Raw genomic sequence first — 22693 nt, forward strand, 5'->3', positions numbered from 1 at the left:
TACTGCACTACTAATGAAGACTTAGCTATTTTTAAAAGGACAGTCAATTAAGAAAAGCATATAAATTTCTTTCTCCCATAGCAATGGAGCATCACTAATAAAAAAAGGAGGAACAAACATTCATTTTGACTCCAAGGCAAGTCAAAATGTACATACTAAACCAATTAAGAATTGTTCAGTGTTGCCTTGGCCCTAGTCAACAACTAGAACAACTATGCATGTGACAAAGAAGGAAAATATGCCAAGGCAGAAAAATAGATAAGAAAAAAGTGTTTCCCATTGTTAATGGACAAAAATACCCTATATTACTGCTTGGAACATTCTCAACCCTAATTACAAATACATAATCCTGGACTGCAACTTTCTTTCTGGGTTGGGCTCAAGGGAAAACTTTAATAGTTATTCAAGACTTGACTAGACAAAGCCACAGGTGATCAAACCTGGTGTCGCTGTCTCCCCTGGTACACAAGGACAGGAGAAGAGGGCACCTGAGGTCTCCTGGGGAGGCCTGAAGCCATCTTGCTATCTCACCACACACAAGTGGGGCTTCTACAATAGAAGAGGAGCTCAAGGCTCACCACCCTCTAGGAGTTGTGATTTCTCATTTCTGAGAAGGGAGAGGAAAGAAGCAGGCAGACACTATTGAAGAAAAAAAACATCATCTGCATGCTCTATTCTGCCCCAACACTCTCGTCAGCATTATCCAATTTGGAGGCTTCTCACCACATTCCCTCTTCTATCCCCATCCCTGTCCTGGACAGCCTCTCCCACCAGCATCCCAGCTCTGCTTTTTATGGGAGTCCCCAGTGTATTCCTAATACATTTCTCATGCCTGCCTCCAAATGAAGATGCCCATCCCCTTCCCATTTTGAAAATCATACTATTTTCTCATTTTATTGCTCATTCCAAACACTTATCAGTTACTCAAAGTCCTTTGAAATTTTCACCTTGATTTAGAACCATTTCACGCAGTTGCCCAAACATTATGCAGTTATTCGTATTGTACAAAATTATTCATTTTGACATCTGTATGGGAAATGACTGTGATATATTTTCAAATTCTTTCAGCATGCTGTAAATGAACCCATACTCCCTTCACCAGAAAAGAAGGCTCAAAAGCATATAAATATCTTAAATGTTCCTCTCTTTCTTTCCAGTTGCCCAGTGTGCAGTTTACAGGCTTCTCACAAATTTCTACCCCAAAAACTGGGTATACATGCTGTGCTTCCCCATGCTAAGTTGTATTCCTGTAGTTCATCATGTGAGTTACAAAGAAAACAAAATGGGAATACTATTTATAGTCAGAGCATCAAAGGGGATTTATCAAAGGGAACAGTTGTTATTTTTTTTTCTGAGATAAGCAATCTAGCTGAGAGAAGCAATCAAGGGAACTGTATTCTTGCCTCAGAGCTGCAGACTCTTGTGTTTCTCTGGTTCCTTGAATCTCATTGCTCACTGTCCTCTCATCCTACTGTACATGCACATTCATTTTGAGAATGAAGTTACAGTCTGGAAGGCCATGTAGAAAACTGTACTGCTTTGCATGTCTTCCAATCCCATGAGAAGAAGGCTGTAGTGGATACAGCTCCATCTCTACCAGTCAGCTTAATTAAATTCCTCATGAGCTGCTCTTTCCAGCCAGCATGCTGGCACTGCCTTCACCCATTAGGGAGTCTGGGTCCCACACCTGGATGGCAGAGAGTTCTGCCTTTTGGAACTTGCTCTAAATAGAACTTGGGGATTCCCAGTCTCATGCTGGGGAAACCAGTAAGTCTGGGTGGCACTCCAGATCAGTGTCCTTTTTCATCCTCCCTCGCACTGAACCACATTTTTCAGGATAGACTTTAAGCCCACAATACCTTGTTTTTTTGATTTTCATAGTGACTTTAGGAAGAAAGAAAGTAGGAAAAAAAAAAAGCGAGAAATCTAGGTCTGACATATTTGTTTCTTGGCTGAAAAATCATGAATATTTTTGTTTGTTATAGTAACCATCCAACAATGATAACAAATAGGGAAAGGAGATCAAAAAAGAAAGGAGATTTTGATCATCTGCTCTCCAAATTTCTTCTACAATATGGAACATGAAATTAACTGAACAATTTTTACAGTCTCTCACAGATCTTCTTTTGCTTTTGCTGCACTTAAGAGGAAAGTGCCACCATATTTTAAACCAAATTTTTCTCCCTGGAGCAGAAAAACATCAGACATTGATGTAAAATATTCATAAGACTTTCTGAGTCAACTCACCTATATAATTTTGAGATTTAGTTATTAGTTAGTCAGCAGTAACTCCAAAGTACATCCTAAATATTACCACCTGCTACATGAATATGATACCATGCTCAATTTTGTAGAATTTTAAAAGCTACCTCTTAGTGGGTTCACAGTCTCTGTCACCCTTATATTACACTTCAGCCATTTTAATCCCCTTTAAGGAAAAACAAAACAAAACAAAACAAAAGAGAGTGAAAAGAAACCTAATGCAATGCATGGAAAAACAATTTTGTGTACGACTACTAGGATTCATTTATACTTTTTGTAAGCTGGAAAACAAAAACAGCAGATCTCATCAGTGAATTTTTGGAAATTCATCTATGCTATGCCCTTCCTTGTAAGTACATGAAATAGCACTGATAAAGATGGTGATTTTCCAGAAGCCACAAGGTGGCAATGTTTCAGAACAGTCCTGAGATTTCTACTTATCAGCAAGTCATTGCTACAATAGTAATCATAAAAGACTATCCCTAAAAGACCAGGTAGCTAATGCACAGATTCTGAGTAGTAAGAGAATGGCTAACAACACAGTTATCGTAGATGATCAATACACTCTGTGTGAACTGCATGATGCATCCAGTCTGTATACACCAGACCAATTTGACATCTTTCTATGGTTAATTGATTATTTTTGTTTAAATAAAGGAAAGGAACGATGCATTAGCAGAATAGTGTTTAATGAGGCATTGATAGTTTCCACATGGAACATAGTTAGTCACAATGGAGATGGTAAGGCCTTAGGAAATAATTAGAACATGAAGTCTTGGCTAAAGCAGAAGGCAATGGGCTACATGGAGTGCAGAAGCATTGGAATGGAGAGTGGGGATAAAGAAACTGTAAAACTGCTTGAATGTATAAATTCACAAAACAGCATTCAAAAAGCAGCACGGTAAGAATGACAAAAAGTCAGTAGCACATTGTACATTTTTGGTACCATTTGGAAAAACACATGAGCTAAATAAGTGTCACTGATTGAAATGGTTCATGTCCTAAACATTGCTATGAAGGAGTTTTACCCATTATAGCAAAATCTGTATAAAGAAACTAGAACCACAGAAGCCCACCCCTCTTTGAAGATGCCTGACTGGAACTCTGGACTGTGAGATAAGCCACCCAGATAAGATAAAGGTGATAAAGATGACTGTTGTCCAGTCATCTCAGGTCCTCCCTTACACAAACCAGCCCAGCTGTGAAACCCCCAGCCCCACAGGCCACATCCACAGGACACTCACCTGGGAGGCAGCTGAGGGGTCTCATAATCCATCAATGACCCCCAAGGCACTCCCAGACTTATTCCTGAGGCCTTGCACTACAGGACTGCACATGATGAAAGGGATGTAACAGATCCAGAGTTTGCTTCAAGAGACTCTGTCAAACTGCCACTCTCTCCTCTATGTCCCCAGGGAAGTACCTGGATATTCCCACCTAGCCTGAGCATATCTTAATCCACTGGATTCTATGATTTTCAGAGGGACCTTCACCACCAAGAAGACCAGCTGGAGAGGATCAACAGGATGATGGTGGGATCCATAGTGGAGATATTTTCTTTATTCTGTCTCTCACTCTCTTTCTGTCCCTCCCCCCCCCCCATTTTATTTAATTCTCTTCCTTTCTCTCTCTCTCTCTCTCTTTCTCTCTCTCTCTCTCTCTCTCACTCACTCATATATGCTATCAAATAAAACCTAAACTTCTGACTTTGACAAATGATCTTTGTTGTAACTTAATTTGGGCAGAGGCATTTCTAATAATTTTAAAACTGGACCGTAACAATTAGTTGGAAACCTCTGCATGCAAAGAAACCCCAGATACTCTCTGATCACAGAATATTTATGGAATATGTATATGACCCTATCCTAAAATGGCAAATTTGATTCCTGAAAGGACTAGAAGATTAATAGTAAGCTAAGTTCAGATCAGCTCTACAAATCTTGTTCAAATAGGAAAAAGAGCTGAGAAAGGTTATGAGAATAAACAAGAAAACTGAAAGCATAAAAAGCACAAGTTGTGTTCCTATCTATCCTAATATCTATTAAAACAGAGTACTCTAGAAATACATCAATAAAGATTAATCATCAGAAAGGCTAGCTAACAGTTGATACCAGATATAAACTGGCAATGAATAAATCACACAGCATCCAAACTACTGTTAGTCTTTTTACTTTCACCTTTTATCTTTAATATTCATTCCCACTGAAAAGTCACTGGCAATACCCAATGTGTCTAAAAAACTATTATAGAAACTTGACAGGAAAAAGATTATACTCATTTCAGTTAATAGAAATCTTTCTACTGGAAGTAAACTTCAGAGAGAAAAAGCTGAATTCACACAACCAAATAGTGACTTTATAGTTAATGCATATTTATTTGGCTCATTTTAGTGCAGGCAAGTAGCCATACAGATATAATCAGACCATTCTCTAGAGCAGATAACTTGAAAGCTTCCTTGTATTTGGCAGGAAAGAAGGAAAAGCATTTCTGCAATGCATTGCCAATGACAGGTATTTCTCAACTCCAGCAGAGTTAGCTGATAAAGTATCTTTGTTTCTATCACGCTTCAGTAGGATTTTAATAAGTAGGTTCTTTAGGGTATCATCAATGAAGATGAAAGTTTGTGTGGCACAGAAGAGTCACTGAACATACTTTTCTAAATCTTCTTATATGTAAAGAAAACGTTTTGCCCCTTGTTTTGCAGAGTCAGGAAGGCTTATTTTCATCTTCCAGTGAAAATATCCCTTCATGGAAGCACTGACTTCATTTTCAAAAGAATGCATAGTCAGTTTATGTGTTAATAACAAAAAAGGTACACCTAAAGTACAAATTAAAAAATTATGATTTATTCTTTGAAAGCATTTTCTGATTCAGATGGAGAGAGGTCTTAAAAATTATCACAAAGAGCACTAATCATCTACTAATGTTATGATCAGAGGGGACATAGAAGTGCTAATGCAATTCCTAGGCCGGTCTGCAGATGAAGCATCTGTGAGCTCAGGTTTGCTAGAGGCTTAAGTGCCACCCAGAGTCTGTGTTCCATTATGAACAGGACAACAATAACAATCCTGTTACTGTATTTCATTTCCTGCAATGTTAGGCAGATGGACACACAAGCAGCATCAGCTTTAGCTATGCTGCTCCTTCCAGGGTAAATGGAAGAGCAGACAGATCTTTACTGGCTTACCCATGTGTACCAGGTTTCCTCTACAGTTACAACAGCACATCTTTCAAATCCACAGCCCTGTCTGGTTTGTTCCACCAATGTAACATTGAATATCTCGATTAGGCAAGGATGTATTCCTCAGGAAGAGAGTGTCAGAGAGCTCAACCTTCTGCAAGACAGACACATCCCCCTCTTGTGCCCTCATTAATGCTCCAGTCCCCAGCTAGTGGAATTTTCCCTGAAGAACATGCTACATGTTACAGCTCAAGTTGGTACAGGGACTGCATCACTCTCTGATTTTCCCCTGGTCCATCCATGAGTGTTGCATATAGATAAAGCCTCATAAATTAAGAACTTTGTTACCCCTGTAAAATCATTCTACGTTGGTGAAGTACAGCTAACAGCTAGCCTAACAAGTTCCTGTGAGAAAGGAATATGCACCTGTAAAAGTAGAGTCTTCTAACCATGAGAATAATTCTGTACCCATGGAAAAAGAATGTAAACATTGTTAGAAAGTTTTGATGGACACATACACTAGCAACTACTAATGACCTGAATTGCCATAAGTAACTAACCAATTAGAATTAAACATAGTGACTTTGGAAAACAAAATAAATATTAGCTGTCAAGAATAAAGCTATTGTGGGTGGAAAAACAGGTGTCTTCTCTGTCTCTATTGTGATACATGAGTTATTACATTCTTACCCACACTCCTTCTCCAAAATACAGATATCTCCACCAACTCTACATATATGTGTGGCAAATCTCTGTGGTCTCCTCTGAAATGGAGCCAACATAGGGAAGCAGCAAGTGAAAGGCCACTAACATCTTCAATCTTCTTTGCTTGCTGCTGGAGCCAGCACAGTGTGCAGCTGAGAGTCCAGAATCAGTGGAAATTGAAGACACAATGCTGTGCTAGTACCAGCGCTTCACACCACTGCTACTGTCTGATACAGCATCACAAACTTTCATTTTGAGTTGGGGTAGCAACTCAGTGTCAGCACATGATCTTTTTTAGTAGAGATTTCTGCTGGTGGCAGAAAAAGCATGAAATCTTCAGTAAAGATAAGTTTTTTGATTGCTAGTGATAGATACTGAGCCGACTAGTGCGTGTAAGGAAACTAAGGAATGAAAAAACCCCAGGAACCTAAAGTTAATAAAAGTAATTTTAGAATCTAAGTAAAACATATTCAGTGGCAAGCAGTTAGCATTTCCTTTTTTAAAGACCATAAATGCCTTTAGTGTAGCAATAGGAAAGAAAATCATGGCATAAAACAGTAAAATGGAATAGATGTCTGAATTTCCAAAGACTAAGATATAAATATAGTTTGCTTTGAAAAATCTTGATGATTTTCTAATTTAGGTTGGAAAAACCTAAAAGCCTTGTCCTTTGCTACTTTTCCTCATTTTGTCTCTTTAAAGAGCAGGGAAGTAGCCTAACCCTTGGGAGAAAATCTCATTGCCTTCCAGAATGGAAGAACAAGGACCAATCAGTAATATGCAAAGGAAGCAAAGAGTGTATTCACCCACTTAAAATATCAAATGTGACTCAGATTTAGTTCATTATTTCCTTGTCAAACTGGGAAATTCCTAATCAAATGTGCCTGAATGGGAGCTAAACTACAAATAACATAAGTCTATATTGAAGAGGTAATGGGGAACAGAAACATTGGAAAGAATTTAAATCACACGACAGAGGCAAGTTCATTTAGAATGCCAAACCCCACAAAAATACTGACTTAGAATGTATTTATTTTCCCAGTAAATGGGGTGTAGTCTACCTCTTTTTCTCCATAGACTGTCCAAAGGAAACAGGCAAAAAATCCACAAGAACATGTGTGCCAGCAGCATAAACTTTCATATATTGGAATGAAAGTAAAATGCCCAGCTCAGTATCCTGTTCAAGGAGATAATCCATGCTTAAGTGGTAACATATCATTTGGCAAACTGCACATGTGGCAATGCCAGATGCTGTGACATGAAAGACCTTGGTGACAAAAGAGTTGGTCTATGGTGGAACCACCCTTTGTTTGAAGATTGCCACAGGAAAAGTGTCAAACTTTTGTAGTGTGTTAGCTAACTTTTTAATTATAGTCAGTACTGTTCTAGAAGTGAAAACAATTTTGTGAACAGCAATAAAATACACGTAAGAGGACTTTTCTAATGACATTTTAAAGCTTTCTTTGAATTCCTGCTGCTGAGGGAAGAACATCTGAACACTACTGAGGTTGCTTTACTTCATGATGTGGCATCCTACTAAAATGCATAATAACATTGCATTAGTATTCACACAGCACTTCTGCCATGGATATTGGGATATTGCTCTAAATTTAGAAATCAACTGTAGGAAACTTTTTAAAATTATTTGTCTTACAATTTAACTTCAGTATCTAATGGTCTATAGCCAGTGTTCCTAATTATGATAATTTGCCTTGGCAACTGTTAGCCATGATGTTATCTGCTGAAAACTCTTAGCTGCTTAAAATTGTATGGTTGTGTGTTTTTTAATCATCTAATAAGGACAGGTTTGTGTTAGCCTATTCACACCCTCCCTTCCTTCTCTCTAATTGAAAATATACAATGCAAGTAGGAAAAATATACTGAAAAGTTCAGTCAAACACTAGCATATTTGATTGACAGTTGCTTGAAAGAGAACATATTATAAATTTTCCATTATTTATTCCAAAACTCCTAACGGCCAAAGTATCAAGAGATTTAGATTTAATTTTTAAGTTATCAATTTATTGCAGAATCATCTAGGTTGGAAGAGACCTCTGAGGTCATCAAGTCCTCTGGCCAGACACTGCCTTATCAATGAGACCATGGCTCTGGGTGCCACATCCAGTTGGTTATTCTGAACACCTCCAATGATGGAGACTCCACCACCTTCTTGGGCACTCCATTCCAATGCTCGACAGTCCTTTCTGTGAAGAAATTCTTCCTGAGGTCCAACCTGAACATCCCTTGGTGGAGTTTGAGGCCATGTCCTCTCATCACTTGTTACCTGGGAGAAGAGACTGACTCCCACCTGGCTACACCCTCCTTTCAGGCAGGTGTAGGATCAGTAAGTCTCCCCTGAGCCTCCTTTGCTCCAGGCTAAACACCCCCAGCTCTCTCATCACCTCCTCACAGGACTTACTCTCCAGACACTTCCTCAGCTTCCCTGCCCTTCTCTGGGCACATTCCAGCCCCTCAATATCTTTCTTGTGGTGAGGGGCTCAAAACTGAACACAGGATTCAAAGTGGGGCTTCACCACTGCTGAGTACCTGTGGGCAAACTCTGCCCTGGTCCTGCTGGCCACACTTTTGCTGATACTGGCCAGGATGCCTTTGCCCTTTTTGCCTCCTGGGCACACTCTGGCTCATGTCAGTCCAAGACATCTTCCTGCTTAGCCTGAATATGAGTGACTACATATGTACTGGAAAATAAAGTTAATGCACTCTTTTTTATCTTTATAAATCTATAAGAAATCTTTATAAAGAGATACTTAAATTCATAAATATATGCATGTTTGGCACCTTGTGGCATAAAATGGAATGGCTTGTGGCATAAAATGGAATTAACAAATTTAATTGATGTATTTAATTCACTTTTTTTTTTTTTTTTTTTTTTTTACACAGAGTTAATAGAGTTAATTTTCTTCACAGTGGCTGGTAGGGTGCTGTGCTTTGGATTTGTGCTGAAAACAGTGTTGAGAACACAAGGATGTTTTAGTTATTGCTGATCAGAGTTTACTCAGCCCAGGAATTTTTTTGCCTCTCACACCATTCTGTCACAGAGGAGGCTTTAGATGCACAAGAATCTGGGAGGGGACAGACCTGGGACACCTGACCCCAACTAACCAAAAGGATTTTCCATAACATATGGTGTCATGCTCAGGATATAAACTGGTGGAAAAAAGAGGAAGAGGGGATGATGATATTCAAAGTCACGGCATTTATTTTCTCAAATGGCCATTACATGTGATGAAACTGCTTTTCCAGGAATGTCTGAACACCAGCCTGCCAATGGGAAGCACTGACTTAATTTCTTGTTTTGTTTGCTTGCATGCACAGCTTTTGCTTTAGCTATTAAAGTGTCTTTATCTCAACCCATGAGTTTTCTCACCTTTGCTCTTTCTATACTGTCCCCCATCCTGCCATGGAGGGAGAGAGGGAGGGAGGGGTTGTGCAGTGTGTTGTTGTGCCTGGGGTTAAACCACAACATTTACTAACATCAGAAAGCTTTCAGGGAATGAAATAAAGTTAAATTAAATAGTTATAGTAATGATCATGCCTGTTCCTATATGTGGCTTTTAAAATGTTTTTATAGACTTTTCTTAAGTTTCATTTTGTAAAATAAAGGCATGCAGCTAGTGCAATTTAATTACACGGCAACTAAAATATATGAACTTTATATAATTTACAATTGTGTGTTTTTATTGTATGTTACCCACTTTACTATCTGTTTCTACACTTTGGAATAGCAAGTCTAATAGCAAGGTACATCTCTCTCTTATCCTCTTATTCTCTATCTCTCTTACAGCTATGCAGCCCATCGTTGAGGTGTGCTGTTGTAACCACTCCCAAAGAAAAACCTCACCTTATGTTTAACAAAGAGTTCAGGATGGAGGGGTTGAACTACCCTTGGATGTGCCTGTTACTACTAGGGATTACTGTCTGTAGGTTAGAGGGTCAGATTGCAAGGCTCACTTTTACTTGGCCAAAGTCAGGTAAGAGGAGTCCTGGTGGTATGCCAAGCAATGCAGCTTCTTGCACTAATTGGATTCAGATGAGGTGTTTATTCTACAAACCAGGAGGTGCAATAGATCTGTAAAATTAAAACATGTTTATTTGTTTGCTATACCTTTCCTTGCAGGGGGTTACAAGCAACTGCTAATGACTTCAGGTTGAAGCTGAAGCCTTCCACCTGAAGGTTTTTATTTCATCTGAGTAGCCCTCAGTTCTATTATTTGCTCTGTGAAGGATAGACACATGGATGATTATTGCAGGACTGGAGACTAACAGCTGCTGGTGAGTAGAAAGCTTCTGGGAAATTATTGCTGTTTGGGAGAGAGAAATGTGCCTCCATGTCTCTTTTTACCTGAGAAATGTGGAAGATGGACCAAGCATGCCATGTATTTTTTTTTTTTTTCTATGTAAGGATCTAAGCTGCCACATGGGGAAAACAAAGTGGACAGCAAGACAATTTCCAGTCTCTGATTTAGCTGAGAGACACTGGTGGTCAGCCTGCACAACTGGCCCTGAAATCCAGTAGTTCAAACTGACAGCCTGAAATTGCAACACTCTTTATTTCCTGTTTTTCCTGATCCTAGTAAGAGCAAGTAGATTTCTGAAGACAGAATTTCCTGTGTAAGACTGTAATTTGCTGATGGAATAGATACAATTTTAAGCTGCCCTGTAACACAGAACATAGTGGTAATGTGGTACAGGCTCACCCTGCTAGCTAAAATTAGTCCACCTATGTTTTTCAGAGATCACACTGGCTAGCCTTTGCAGAGGATCAGGTATCATCACACACCTTTCACTTTGTGCAAAATCAGTATCACTTCCCTGCTGCACACTAGGTAATTTGACAAAAACATGCTTTTTCATCCCCACATGATCCAGGTGAAATTTTTGCTGCAGGGCAGTTTGCTGATGCATTCAGCCAATATGAACAGTTATGGAAACAAAGCCTGTATTGGTGATAAATTTCATATATCCTTCTGCAATGAAAAAAAAAAGATGCAAGATTCTGAGAATAAAAAGTATGGGAAGCCATGAGGAGAACCTGATAAGCATGTTGTCAGGCACTCCAGAAATTACTTCTGCCTGGGGCTGTGCAAATAACTAATTCCTCAGTTTGGTTGCCGAATTGAAAGATAAAACCTCAGCAAAGTGTTATCCACTACCAAAATAAAATCCAACATGATTTGTTTTATTCAAAGTTAATGTAATTTTTTCCCTTTACTCATAAGGGCTTAAAATTAAATACAACAGACAAAACCACTGGAGGGTTTCTGTAGGTGTTATCTTTTTATTCAAACATACAGGAGGTAGTACACATATCCAAAATGTGCAATGTCTAGATCAAATTGTTTTAAAGGGGAATGTGAATGCAGCAGAGAATTTGAAAGCAAGGCACCCTAAGCAGCAGTTCAAAGTATTGTGCAGTGAGAGTCATGGTATCTTTTTTTGACACCTTTTCCATTTCTATGAATAGTTATTAATCAAATCTCTGACTCAGTGGTGACCCAATTGCTACATGCACCATTAAGGACATTGCCCTAAATTGCAGAAGACACTTGGAACTCAGGCACATATGCATGTAGATATTTGCACACAGAATTCAGCATTACATAAGAAGAAATTAGCTAGCTGCACAAAGTCATGTGAACATGCATGGAGGAACTGCAGACCACCACCAAAGTTCTAGCCTGTCTCCCAGTACCAGCATTTCTGCAGTAGCATGGTGTTGAGCAATACTTCAGCAAACCTGAATAGTTTAGCTGGAGTGGCAGTCCTGTGGTCCTGAAGACAGAGCTGGCTGTTTATGTCCTATGCTTCCTAACTCACAGTCATTTTTAAGTGCTTCTTTCAGTTTCTTATATTAAATAGATATAAATTTCATGCATTGTAGAGAAGTACACAACTATTTTTTGAAAGACAGGTGCCACCAATAAATAAATTTTTTCAGTCCCTATGGTTTGAAAAACTAGATGTGATTTCACAATTAGTTTTTAAGATAGCAAATCCCCTATTCTGGAAACTTTGCTATTTTTAGTTGATTCTCCATTGTCAACAATAACTGTGAAGAAGTACAAAAGTAACATCTAGGAGTAAAGGAAAGATCTTTCTTCCTTCAAAAACAAGTGGTTTGAAAGATGGCCTGTATTTTGCAAACATACTTGCATGTACTTATTAAAGTTAAAAACCAGTTAAGACATTTAAGATGGTTTTGTGGGCTTTGAAGATTTGCATGAAGTCAAGTATTTTCCCGGCCTACCTTATATGAAAGAAACAGACACATTTCATATCAACCTGTGCTAGAGCAAGTGCATTTCACCAAGGTAAATTATATGTTTTATCCCCAAATTTGATGCATGAATATGCATAAAAACATTGTTATTTTCAGGAGGAGAAAAGGAGGGCATATGGTTAAGATTTATTACAAGGTTGGCAAGGCTGGGGTAGGATACAGCTTCCATACATCAGGAGACCAAAGAGATGACAGGTCTTCAACTTGGAAAGAGAGATGAGTTATGAAAGTCTACAGTGTTGTGAGTGGCATGGAAGAGGCTCCTGTAGGATGATTACCAATGTCACACAGCAAGAGCTGGAATGCACAAAATCAATTCATCAGACAACAAGTCTATGACAAATAAAAGGAAGTTGTTTCACACAGCATATAGTTAGAATATTAACTAATAGACAGAGTGATGACCACAAAACTGTGGGAACAACAAAACTATAAAGATGCTGAAAGAAGCACTTGGAAAATGAGAGTTTACAGGTCTTTAAAGACAGTGGTCCAGTTGCTTTTGAAGTTAAGATGGCCTCGGAAGAACACTGGTATCTCTCCCTTGGAGTACAACTCCACTTCAGGAGCTAATACACCTGGAATTAATACATGGTGAGCCACATCTTCCTTACTCATATCCCCTCTTAGTCAGATGGCAATCAGTTCAATCAAAGTAGCAGCAGACTCAATTTTTTCTATGTTGAATACATCCCCTATTCCCCATCCCTGCTTGCTCCTTTCTTTCTTACTTGGGAAGGGGTGAAGTACTGCTGGAAGATTAGTTGGGATGTCTTAACACCAGGGGTCCTTCAGGGAGCTGGTTGACAATGCTATTTTTGCTGTATGGGCAAAGGATGATCTGGAATTAAGGAAGTGGACACAGAGAGATGGTACAGTGGGAGTGAGGGGAAGTGCTTACGTGCTTACCAAGCATGAACAAAAGATACAGAATTCCAGGGAAAGGGACCCACCTCACAACAATTATTCTTAGCTGTTTGCTCTGCAGAGGATGGCTTGCTGCTGAGATTTACAGAATTTATAGATAACAAGAGAAGAAGCTTATCCCAAGAGGACAATTATAGCTATTTTCTCATCTTAAACTTACTTGATTCTTGGCCTTTGCTTCTGGTGGAATTGCAATCTAACATTCAGCAATGCAACAAGTGGATGATGCCCCCATGAAGGCCAGTTATTCACTGTGACCACAGAGAATAGATAACAGGGCAAGCATTACATTGAATTTTAAAATAAACAGAATCTGTCTGTTCCTTTTCTCTCCAGCAACACTTTCAAGGCTGCATGCATGAGTTCAACAATGCGCCAACGCAAGACATTTACTCTTGCTCACAAAAATAGTTTTATCAAAATTATCATGTGGGACTATTACTACAAATACATCCCATGAGAGAATTTATTGTAAGTAGGACACAGAGGAAGAAATCTCACTTACAATTTCAGCTGTGGTATCTGTCTCACAAGTCAACACTTTAACTCCAGAAAGCTGTGTGTGTGTTCAAAAGTCAAGAGTATGTTCTTTCCATCCCAGTAAGAGACTTGCACAGAAATATCAGGGAATAGTTTTACCATTTTGGGTTACAATTCTCAGTGTTAAAGGGGCATGTTTTTTAGGGTAGAGCATTTGGATGAGACAAGAAGTCTGATGAAAAAATTCAGACCTTTTTAACATGTAATGTTGATACTTCAGAGAACAAAAATACAGGACTGATCACAAAAATTGAACTAGGTCAGCAGTGTTTCTTCTCCTCTCAAAATACTCTTGAGTGTTGCCAGCTGGAAACTCAGAGTATGTTATGCCACAGCAACTGCAGAATAATTTTGTAGCCTGTAATCGTGTCTTAATTCTCACTCTGGTTCTAGAGGTATGCTAATACAGTGTGAGAGCAGCCACAAAAAGTATTTTGGTGGTACTCGTGACAGCTAATTAGCATATTTCACAACAGCATTGAGTTTTACACTGTAATGCATAAAGCTAACTTCACAAGTGTAAGAGCAAAGTTTATTCTCTTCCCTGACCTGTACACTGCATTGAAAAAAAATTATTATCTAGGTATACTATCAACAATAATAACGGCATTTATGTGTAATGATAATGCTTTTATTACGTTTCTATATGCATGATAATATATAAAATAAGACAGATTGCTAAGTGTTAACAAGAGAAATACAAAATATCAATTTTGTTTTCATGCTGGATCCCAGAAACAGGTTTTCAAAGGTGCAAATGGCAGATTTGTATAAATCCCAAGGCTTTGATCCTAATACCATTTTTACACAGCCAGAAAGGATATGCAGTGTTCAAAGAAATGTCTACTTATCACAGAGTATCTTCAGCTCACAAAAACATATTCACTTAATTCATAACAGAAAGTACTTATGGACCTGCATTACTCCACACAGAGAACAGACTTGCTAAAGAAATTGCAAATGAGGGGCAGTAAAATCGTGTGAGGTACACAAGCTTTGTGTATCCTGACATCTTGTTTGGTATATAACCACCACACTACAGAGGTATTCCAGTGTCACCCTCTATTATCACCTACACAGAAAGAAAAATCTAGTCCAAACCTTACAGACCAACAGATCATAGCAGGTTTAAGCAGATTTTTCCCTCAGCCTTTTTCCCAGCCTGGAAATGAAACTCAAGATAATTTTGGTGAGGAGGTAATATGAAAGGGGATCTTTATTTGAAGGCCTTCAAGAGCAGTTATGGAAAGATGTCTACAAAAGCCCACCCCCTACAGGGTGAATACACATTTATAGGTTTTAGGAAATTAAAATAATTGATAAAAAGCACCAATTAGGAGGACAAGTGGTGATGCAATTACCCCCCCCTCCCAGGTCAAGCCCCTTCTCTGGAGCCCTCCCTTCAGCACTAGCTGTGTTTGTCCAGGAGAATGTACCTCTAAGAGTTGTTCTCAACCATGGTTCCCAGGAAGAACCAAGATAGCACAGGGCCTTTGCATCTCCTGGGGCTTGGAGCTCTGGATTTTGTTTTGTCTTTCTGCTTAGGAAAAGGCAATGGGAAATTACTGGGAAAACTAATCACTAATATAGTAGGTGACAGAGTTGCAAATATATTTGTGAAGAATACAGAGAACATATAAAGGAAAAAGAAGGCAAAACCCAAATGGCATCAAGATCTGTGAGTAACAACAGCAAGGTTCACAGTATAGCAATTTTTCTTCCTATTGTTTCCAAATATGCTTGGAAGGCTGATTGATAAAATTGTATGAAATAAACTATCAAATAACTGAGGTGATTTTTGAGAAGAAATAATGATTGCTATCACAGTTATTATTAGTTGCACAAAAATATACTATAAATAATAATATAATATAATATAATATAATATAATATAATATAATATAATATAATATAATATAATATAATATAATAATTATACTTATTCAGTTACCAGTGCAGCTCCTTATGCCCAAAATATTGACTTTTTTAATGGGTGTCATGAAGGCAAACAGGTTATAGCACACTCAGTGAGAAGAAAAGCATTTACAGTGCATCTGACACCCACCCAAAAACATCCATGCAGATAAATAACCACAATCTTATATTACAATAGTACACTGGCTTTGACTCAGCCCTAAAATAGATCCCCTCTGGCATTGGAGCTGACAGGAGCTGTGGAGTCAGCCTGCACCTTCTCTGAGCTCTGCAGAGGAAGAGTGTGCAGGCTCTGGGGAGGAAGAGCTGAAGCAGATGGGGAAGCAGCTCTTCCTTTGCCATGGAAATGCACACTTGCCCTAGCACACATTTGGCAACAACGTCCTAACCCATGGTTCACATAACTACAGACATCTCAGGAGAAACAGAGAAAATAAATAAGGCTTAGAAACTGACCTGTTTTTCATTTTCGTCCTCCAGTCTCAGCCTGTCCTCAATGCAGTTCCTGGCCTGAAGGAATGCCTTCCTCTGAGCCCTTTCTGTCAAAATCCTCACAAAGACCCCATACAAATTTACACTGACAAAAAGGATTGCATTGGCCACAAGCTGTAAGAAAAGAAGAAAAATAAATGAATATTTTAAAATACAGATTTTTATTTTACATTTCTGCTCAGCAGAGATATATTAAAAAAAACTTTTTGAAAACTGTCCCTTGCCAGCCACATCACTGACACCCCTTTCTGCAGTGAAACAATTACAGCAGCTATCACCAATCTGGACAAGCAATATTGCATAATACAGAATTTTGCAACTGCTGGAGTTAATTTCTTTTATGATGGTCTGTAGCTTGCCATCTTCATTCATCACCATTTCTTTCATCAGCCCCTTGGCAGACCTGTCCATCCAATAAGAACAGCAATATCATCAGTATTTATTCAAAACACCCTGAAAACAGAAATTATTTTCCTATGCTTTTGTAAAGTTAGGATATTATTGTCCCTTTTTTAATAGTGGAGAAGAAAAGGACTGAAAATCCTATGAATGCAAAATTGTGTGTCTAGGTACCCCAAGCTCTCATATTGTGTAGTCTGCATTTGGAAAATGAGTACTTTCTGTACTTTTTAAGAAATCATCCAAAATATTGTTGATGCTATTCTGCAGCAGATCTCTCACAAGGTCCTGAGTCCTTCCAAATGATGGCCCTCAGCACAGCCCAAGGCCCACAACTATGCAATAATAATTGACCACAAATTACTTGGGAACTACTTCTAAACAGTGCTTTTAGGAAAGACACAAAAATGACTCAAATGCCCTTCTGAGTTTTTTAAATGTTTTAACAATATGTGATAAATTTACTTAACTAACTTAAATAACCAAACAGTGGTTTGTACACAACCTCCTTATCAAAGGCAATTCTGCTCAAGTTTTTCACCACATCTCTGCAACATGTCTTCAAATCATAATTTCTGCAATGCAATGTGTATTTGGTTAAGAGAAAACAATGTTTTTTCACCCAGTGTGATTTCAGTCCCAGTATCCTTATATGTTCTAGAGCCTACCAGAACATCATTATAAGGATTCATGGCACTCACAAATCCCCAAAAATCAGAAATGAGCTTGGCCAAGAGTAACCAAAATAAGAGCAAAGAAAGACATCACAGCAAGTAACACAGTTCATGTTAAATTCCTATGCACCTAAAATAGTTCAAAAAGACCATGTAACTGACATTTGTTTCCTAATTCAAGGTATACATTTCAAGGTAGTACACCTCTACTGTTTCATGATCTACTAGTGGAAATTGGAGAGGATACCACTTCTTTTGTTTGCACCGTCTAATGAGTCAGAGTGTGCTAACAACACAATCAAATTTTAAGAAAAATAAAACCACTGATATTGTTGTAGAGAATGTTTCCTACCAGCACTAGGGTTGAAGGCTTTATGGTAAGTCAATATGCCAATATGGTAAACAAAGATCAAAAATGACATCCCTGGATGTTTTTGGAGGGACTTTGGGAAATGTCCCACTCTGCAAAAATAAGCAGGAAATTTCTGATGTGCAGAACGAAAGGTAATGAGCCTCTCACCTCTTGTGACCTCAGAATAGTGGGAAGAACTGAAAGATTCATTCTGGGTCAGTTCTCCAGACCTTCATGGATTCACAAGTCCTCTAAATTTTACCTTCAAGCATGGTTGTTATTATTCAATGGGACATCAACAACAAATTCCCTGCAAACATTCTCACCAGCACAAAATCCAAAGTTAACCTGTCTCAATAAAAGGAGCTGTGCCTAGCACTAGCATTACTTTTCCCCTGAGTTATCAAAAAAGAAACAATTATCTCACAAGAGCTAAAACCAGTGAAGAATGATGTTATAACTTCCTCCAGAGAATGACAAAATGCAGGTTCATCTGCATTCAGATGAATTTTAATCTCATGTACCACTTACTTATATGCTACTTCTGATGATAATATAGATAGTAAGACTTTGAAGATGAAATGCAATACATGAGCATATTATTTCATGATACAGACTGAGCATAAATAGTCTGCAATTCCTATCCTGCTTTATCTTGCTTGATCACAGAAAACTGATTGATGCATATCAATATTCATCACAAGTTAACACCTACCAAAATGAAATGACTGTAGAAATTCCAGTGGAGTCTTATTTTTAGAGAAATGAATGTGGCCACACTCACCTTATCCCTGCATTTTATCATACCAAAATGTAGTGACAACAGTGTATTTTAAAGCTAATTCTTAGTGCAATGGTATAAAAATAGAAAGGATTTTTAAAGGTTGCATTCAAAGACAGTGAAGAGAGCCCACAGAATGAACAGAGATGACAGCTACAGACAGTGACCCTGTCCATACACAAAACAGCAGCTAATAACACAGGGTGAAAAGCTATCTTTTGTGCTGATATCAGAGTGGCTCAAGACATAAATAATTACCTCTACAGACAACAACAACAACAAAAAGTCAACTCAGTTTCTGGATTTCAACTGGAAGCCATAAAAAACATATATTGTAACAACCTGCCAACTGTTCTGGGACTATCATTATCATTTCACTCAAGCAATAGTGATCACCTGGTCTAGGGGTAACCAGTAGGTGGGTTCCTGCTCCTTTCAGGCTCAGCAGGGTAAGTCATTTTCTGACATGCTTTGAACAGTTTAAGATAAAACAGAGGCTTAGCTGTCAGCTCTGGCCTGCAGGGAATCAGGAAAGTGATAAAGCAAGTAAAAAATTCATAGATTTCAAAATGTGAGAAAAGAAAGTAGGGCAGATTGTCTCCTGAGGTAAGAGTTCCTTTTCTCTACAACCTGCTTCTACTTAATTACTATTTTTCCCCCAATTGCAACTAAATGCTAGTCTTTCTCTCTAGGTTTCTCAAATGTGTGCCATTTTCCAATCCTTTCATTTTAATATGTACCTCCACATTTACATACAGACATTCATATAATATATATATACACATATATATTTCATACATTATATCCCATAATACCAAGAAAGATTGTGAGACTTGCTGTTAAAACTAAGGAACGTTGAAGAAGTACTAAGGCATTCAGGGCTGATGAAATACCAAGGATCTTAATTTTAGGTCATTCATTTTAGGTCATTCCTACATTATTTACTATACTACTGCTTAGTAGGAAAAAAAGTACTCTTCAGGTTATACCATCACCTTCTATTTATAGAACTACCAACAAGCCAATTTTCTTGATGCAAAGCAAAGTTATTAGAAGACAATTTTATGCTGCGAGTTTTTATACAATGTTACTCTTTCAATTTGCAAGTTTGATTATTTTTTCAGATTACAGGTCAACCAAAATAAAAATAAAAGGTATCAGGGTTATGAAAGAATATTTCCAAAAACATTTTTTTTGCCGCTGTCAGTGAATCTTGTATCATGCATCCTGCCTACTGCAGCATTTCAGTAAGAGCATCCTGAGCTTTAAGATTCTCTAGCCCTTAGTAGCTTACACTGCCTGTCAGTGGATGAATTATGGGAATACTTGTGTGAGGGTGTTATCAAAGGCACACCTCCAATACAGCTGAACTTTGTGGGCTGCCTAGGGGCTGGAACCTACAGCAGCTGTTTCAACCAAATGTCTGCCTCTCTCTCCTGTTCATTTCTCCATCTTTTGGGTCTCTTACTTTTGGAAGGAAACTTGAACCGTGCAATATAGCACCACCAGCAAGGAGTGAGCAAATAATTCTAGCAGTAGCCATATGCATATGCATACACAGAGCTCGAGGAGTTTAATTAAAGATCTTCTTTTTATTCCCCAGATTCATCTCCCTCTTCTTGAGTTTCCCACAGGATTAGTTGAGAGACTCTTTGAAGAGTCTTTTGAAACTTTTTTCCCTATTCCAGATAGGATTTATTCTCTCCTTTTTCTTTCCAAGCAAGAACACTCATGTGTGCATTCACGGGTGTGCTTGCTATTTCTCAAATAAAAAGAGAAAAATTCTTCTATATATTATTATTTTCCTCTTGAGAGGACTGTTTACTCAGCAGACATTCTGTTATCAGCTTAACAGTTGCACAGTAGATGTTCAAAATTAAAGCTGGTTTTCACTGTGGAGTAGCTTTCTGTTTATACTACAAAATTGTCTCAAAAATGTGGCTGTTTCACAAAAGTGAAAGTGATTTCTGGATCACAGAAAACTTCTTTCACTTTTATATGAAGTGGTATTTGTATGGATGGTTATTGAAGTGCCCAAATAATTATAGGATACTAATAAATTAAAGAAGGATACTTCAGGAGACTCCCTCTGAATTTCACTGTACTTTCTAAAAGGTGGACTTGTGGTATAAGTAGGACTTCATAGTTACCACTCCCAGAATTATAATTTAGTGGCTAATATCAATATTTGATTTATTCTCAGCAGCATCAATTCTCATGACAACCCATGAAGTAGAGTGGAACATTTAGGAGATATGGCCAACATTTCCATATGAAAATTGAAATTTGCTGGAAAAGGAAAGATCAGTGCAATTTCTGTATATCTGAATCCTTAGATACCTGATGAGAGGTATGGTAAATCTAAACTCTACTTCCAGTTTTCTCCATTAATTGAATTTTACTGCAAGTAATTTCTATGCTGCTATTGCTGCTTCTGTTAGGATAATGTAACATTTGCTCATTCTGTCAAAATACTTTGACAATGTAACATTTACTCATTCTGTCAAAATACTTTGAGATATGGCAATGCAATGCATTACTTTAAAATATGAATGTCTATTGTGAGGCATGTCTCTAAAGAAGGAGTCGTGAGCAGCTTACAAAAATGACTCAGTGTTTCTATCATTGAAACCTTTGAAAAGCAAGGCAAGACTGAATGAAAATGAAAAAAGGCTTCATGAAAATTGTTAGTATCATGAACAACAGTTTAAACAAAAATAGTTTCTCCTGTTATGGAAAATACTGCTATTAGAGCAGTGATTTATTTACATTGCTAGACTATACAGAGGAGAATGCACAACCAGCTCTTGATTCTGACATGGTTTTAAGTTTAGAAATTTATTTAGTCAACTCACTTTGCAACACTTTGATCATGTTTAATTTCTGAATCTGTTCCCTCTGATTGCTGAAGTAGTGTAAGAGAGGAAAGATAACTTCTCCTTAGTTCCTGACAGTGTCCCAAAAAGGATACCCTCCTACCAGAGGAGGCAGAAAACAATTTTTCTCCAAACAAATGTATAACCATTTTGAATAAACATCCCTCTATTGTTTTTGTGAAGTTTTGGTTCCAGGTGGCTCATGTCATGTGCTAAGGAAATGCTGTTCTGCTGTGCTATTCACCATAGTTTCTGTGTTCATTTGTAACCTCCTGAATCTACAGCACACTCTGAAAGGAGATTAGTGAGCAGTTATTTCAGTGATAATGAGTGCAGATGTTACTGTTGAGGAAAACAGTCTATAACCATACAAGAAAAGCGAAATTTTTACAATATCTAGGATACTTAGTCCACTAACCACAGCCAGATTTTCTGAAGTGTACATGCACAGTGTGCAATTGCAGAAATCCACTCTGTCTCCCCTTTGTTTGCATACCTGTTTGACCAAAGTAGAAGACACAATTTAAAGTACGTTGTTTGAAGTACATGCCATACACCTTTGCAAGAAAGTTTCCTCAATGAAAGCAGAGTCATTGACAGCCATCAAACACACCAGTCTTAAAAATGTCACTTGTTCCATCTTTCTCCAAAGGAATGCCACTTCAGCTTGGAAGCATGTTCAGAGAAGTTAGTGCACATCCCTCTCACATTATAGACTGCTGGCTCTTTATCTTGTCCAAAGCATTTACCTCTGAGATTAAGTAGCAGAGAATTATGACAGAGTAGCAGAAGTAGAGCTGATGGAATAATAGACTTTGAATCCTAAACCTTATGTAGCACTGAAACTTAAAAAAATTCTGATAAATGTAACCATGATAATGCAAGATACCAAATACTTATTTTGATGAAGCTGCAAAGTGGCAGCTTTCTTCTCATTGATACCCTCACATAAGTGTATGATATGAATCTGTGACAATAATTTCAAGCTCCTTATTTTGAGATTCTTAAATTCTGTGCCTTTATTAGGGAATTTCCGAAAGGAACTCACAATTCTATCATTTATACCTTTCCCAATAGGAATAAATTAAATCTTTATTTTGATGCACCAAGACTTCTGGGTTTGGGGTTTTTTGGGGGTTTTGTTTTTGGGGGTTTTGTTTGGGTTTTTTTTGTGTTTTGTATGTTTTTGTTTTGCTTGTTTATTTTTTAATTTTTGGGGGGTTTTTTTGTTTGTTGTTTTTCGAGAGGTTGTTTTATTTTGTTATTTT

General features: G+C 37.9%; 1 protein-coding gene across 1 annotated transcript in view; it reads right to left on the reverse strand.

Annotated features, from left to right (window-relative positions):
* Positions 1-22693, reverse strand: part of ADCY1 (adenylate cyclase 1) — a 144240-nt gene that overhangs the window by 85392 nt on the left and 36155 nt on the right. The window contains exon 2 of the mRNA XM_079301983.1: positions 16308-16457. Within this exon, the coding sequence (XP_079158109.1) occupies positions 16308-16457 (150 nt within the window). The remainder of the gene's footprint in view (positions 1-16307; positions 16458-22693) is intronic.

The sequence above is a fragment of the Erithacus rubecula genome (genome assembly GCF_903797595.1).
Source record: "Erithacus rubecula genome assembly, chromosome: 3".
Taxonomy (NCBI): Eukaryota; Metazoa; Chordata; class Aves; order Passeriformes; family Muscicapidae; genus Erithacus; species Erithacus rubecula.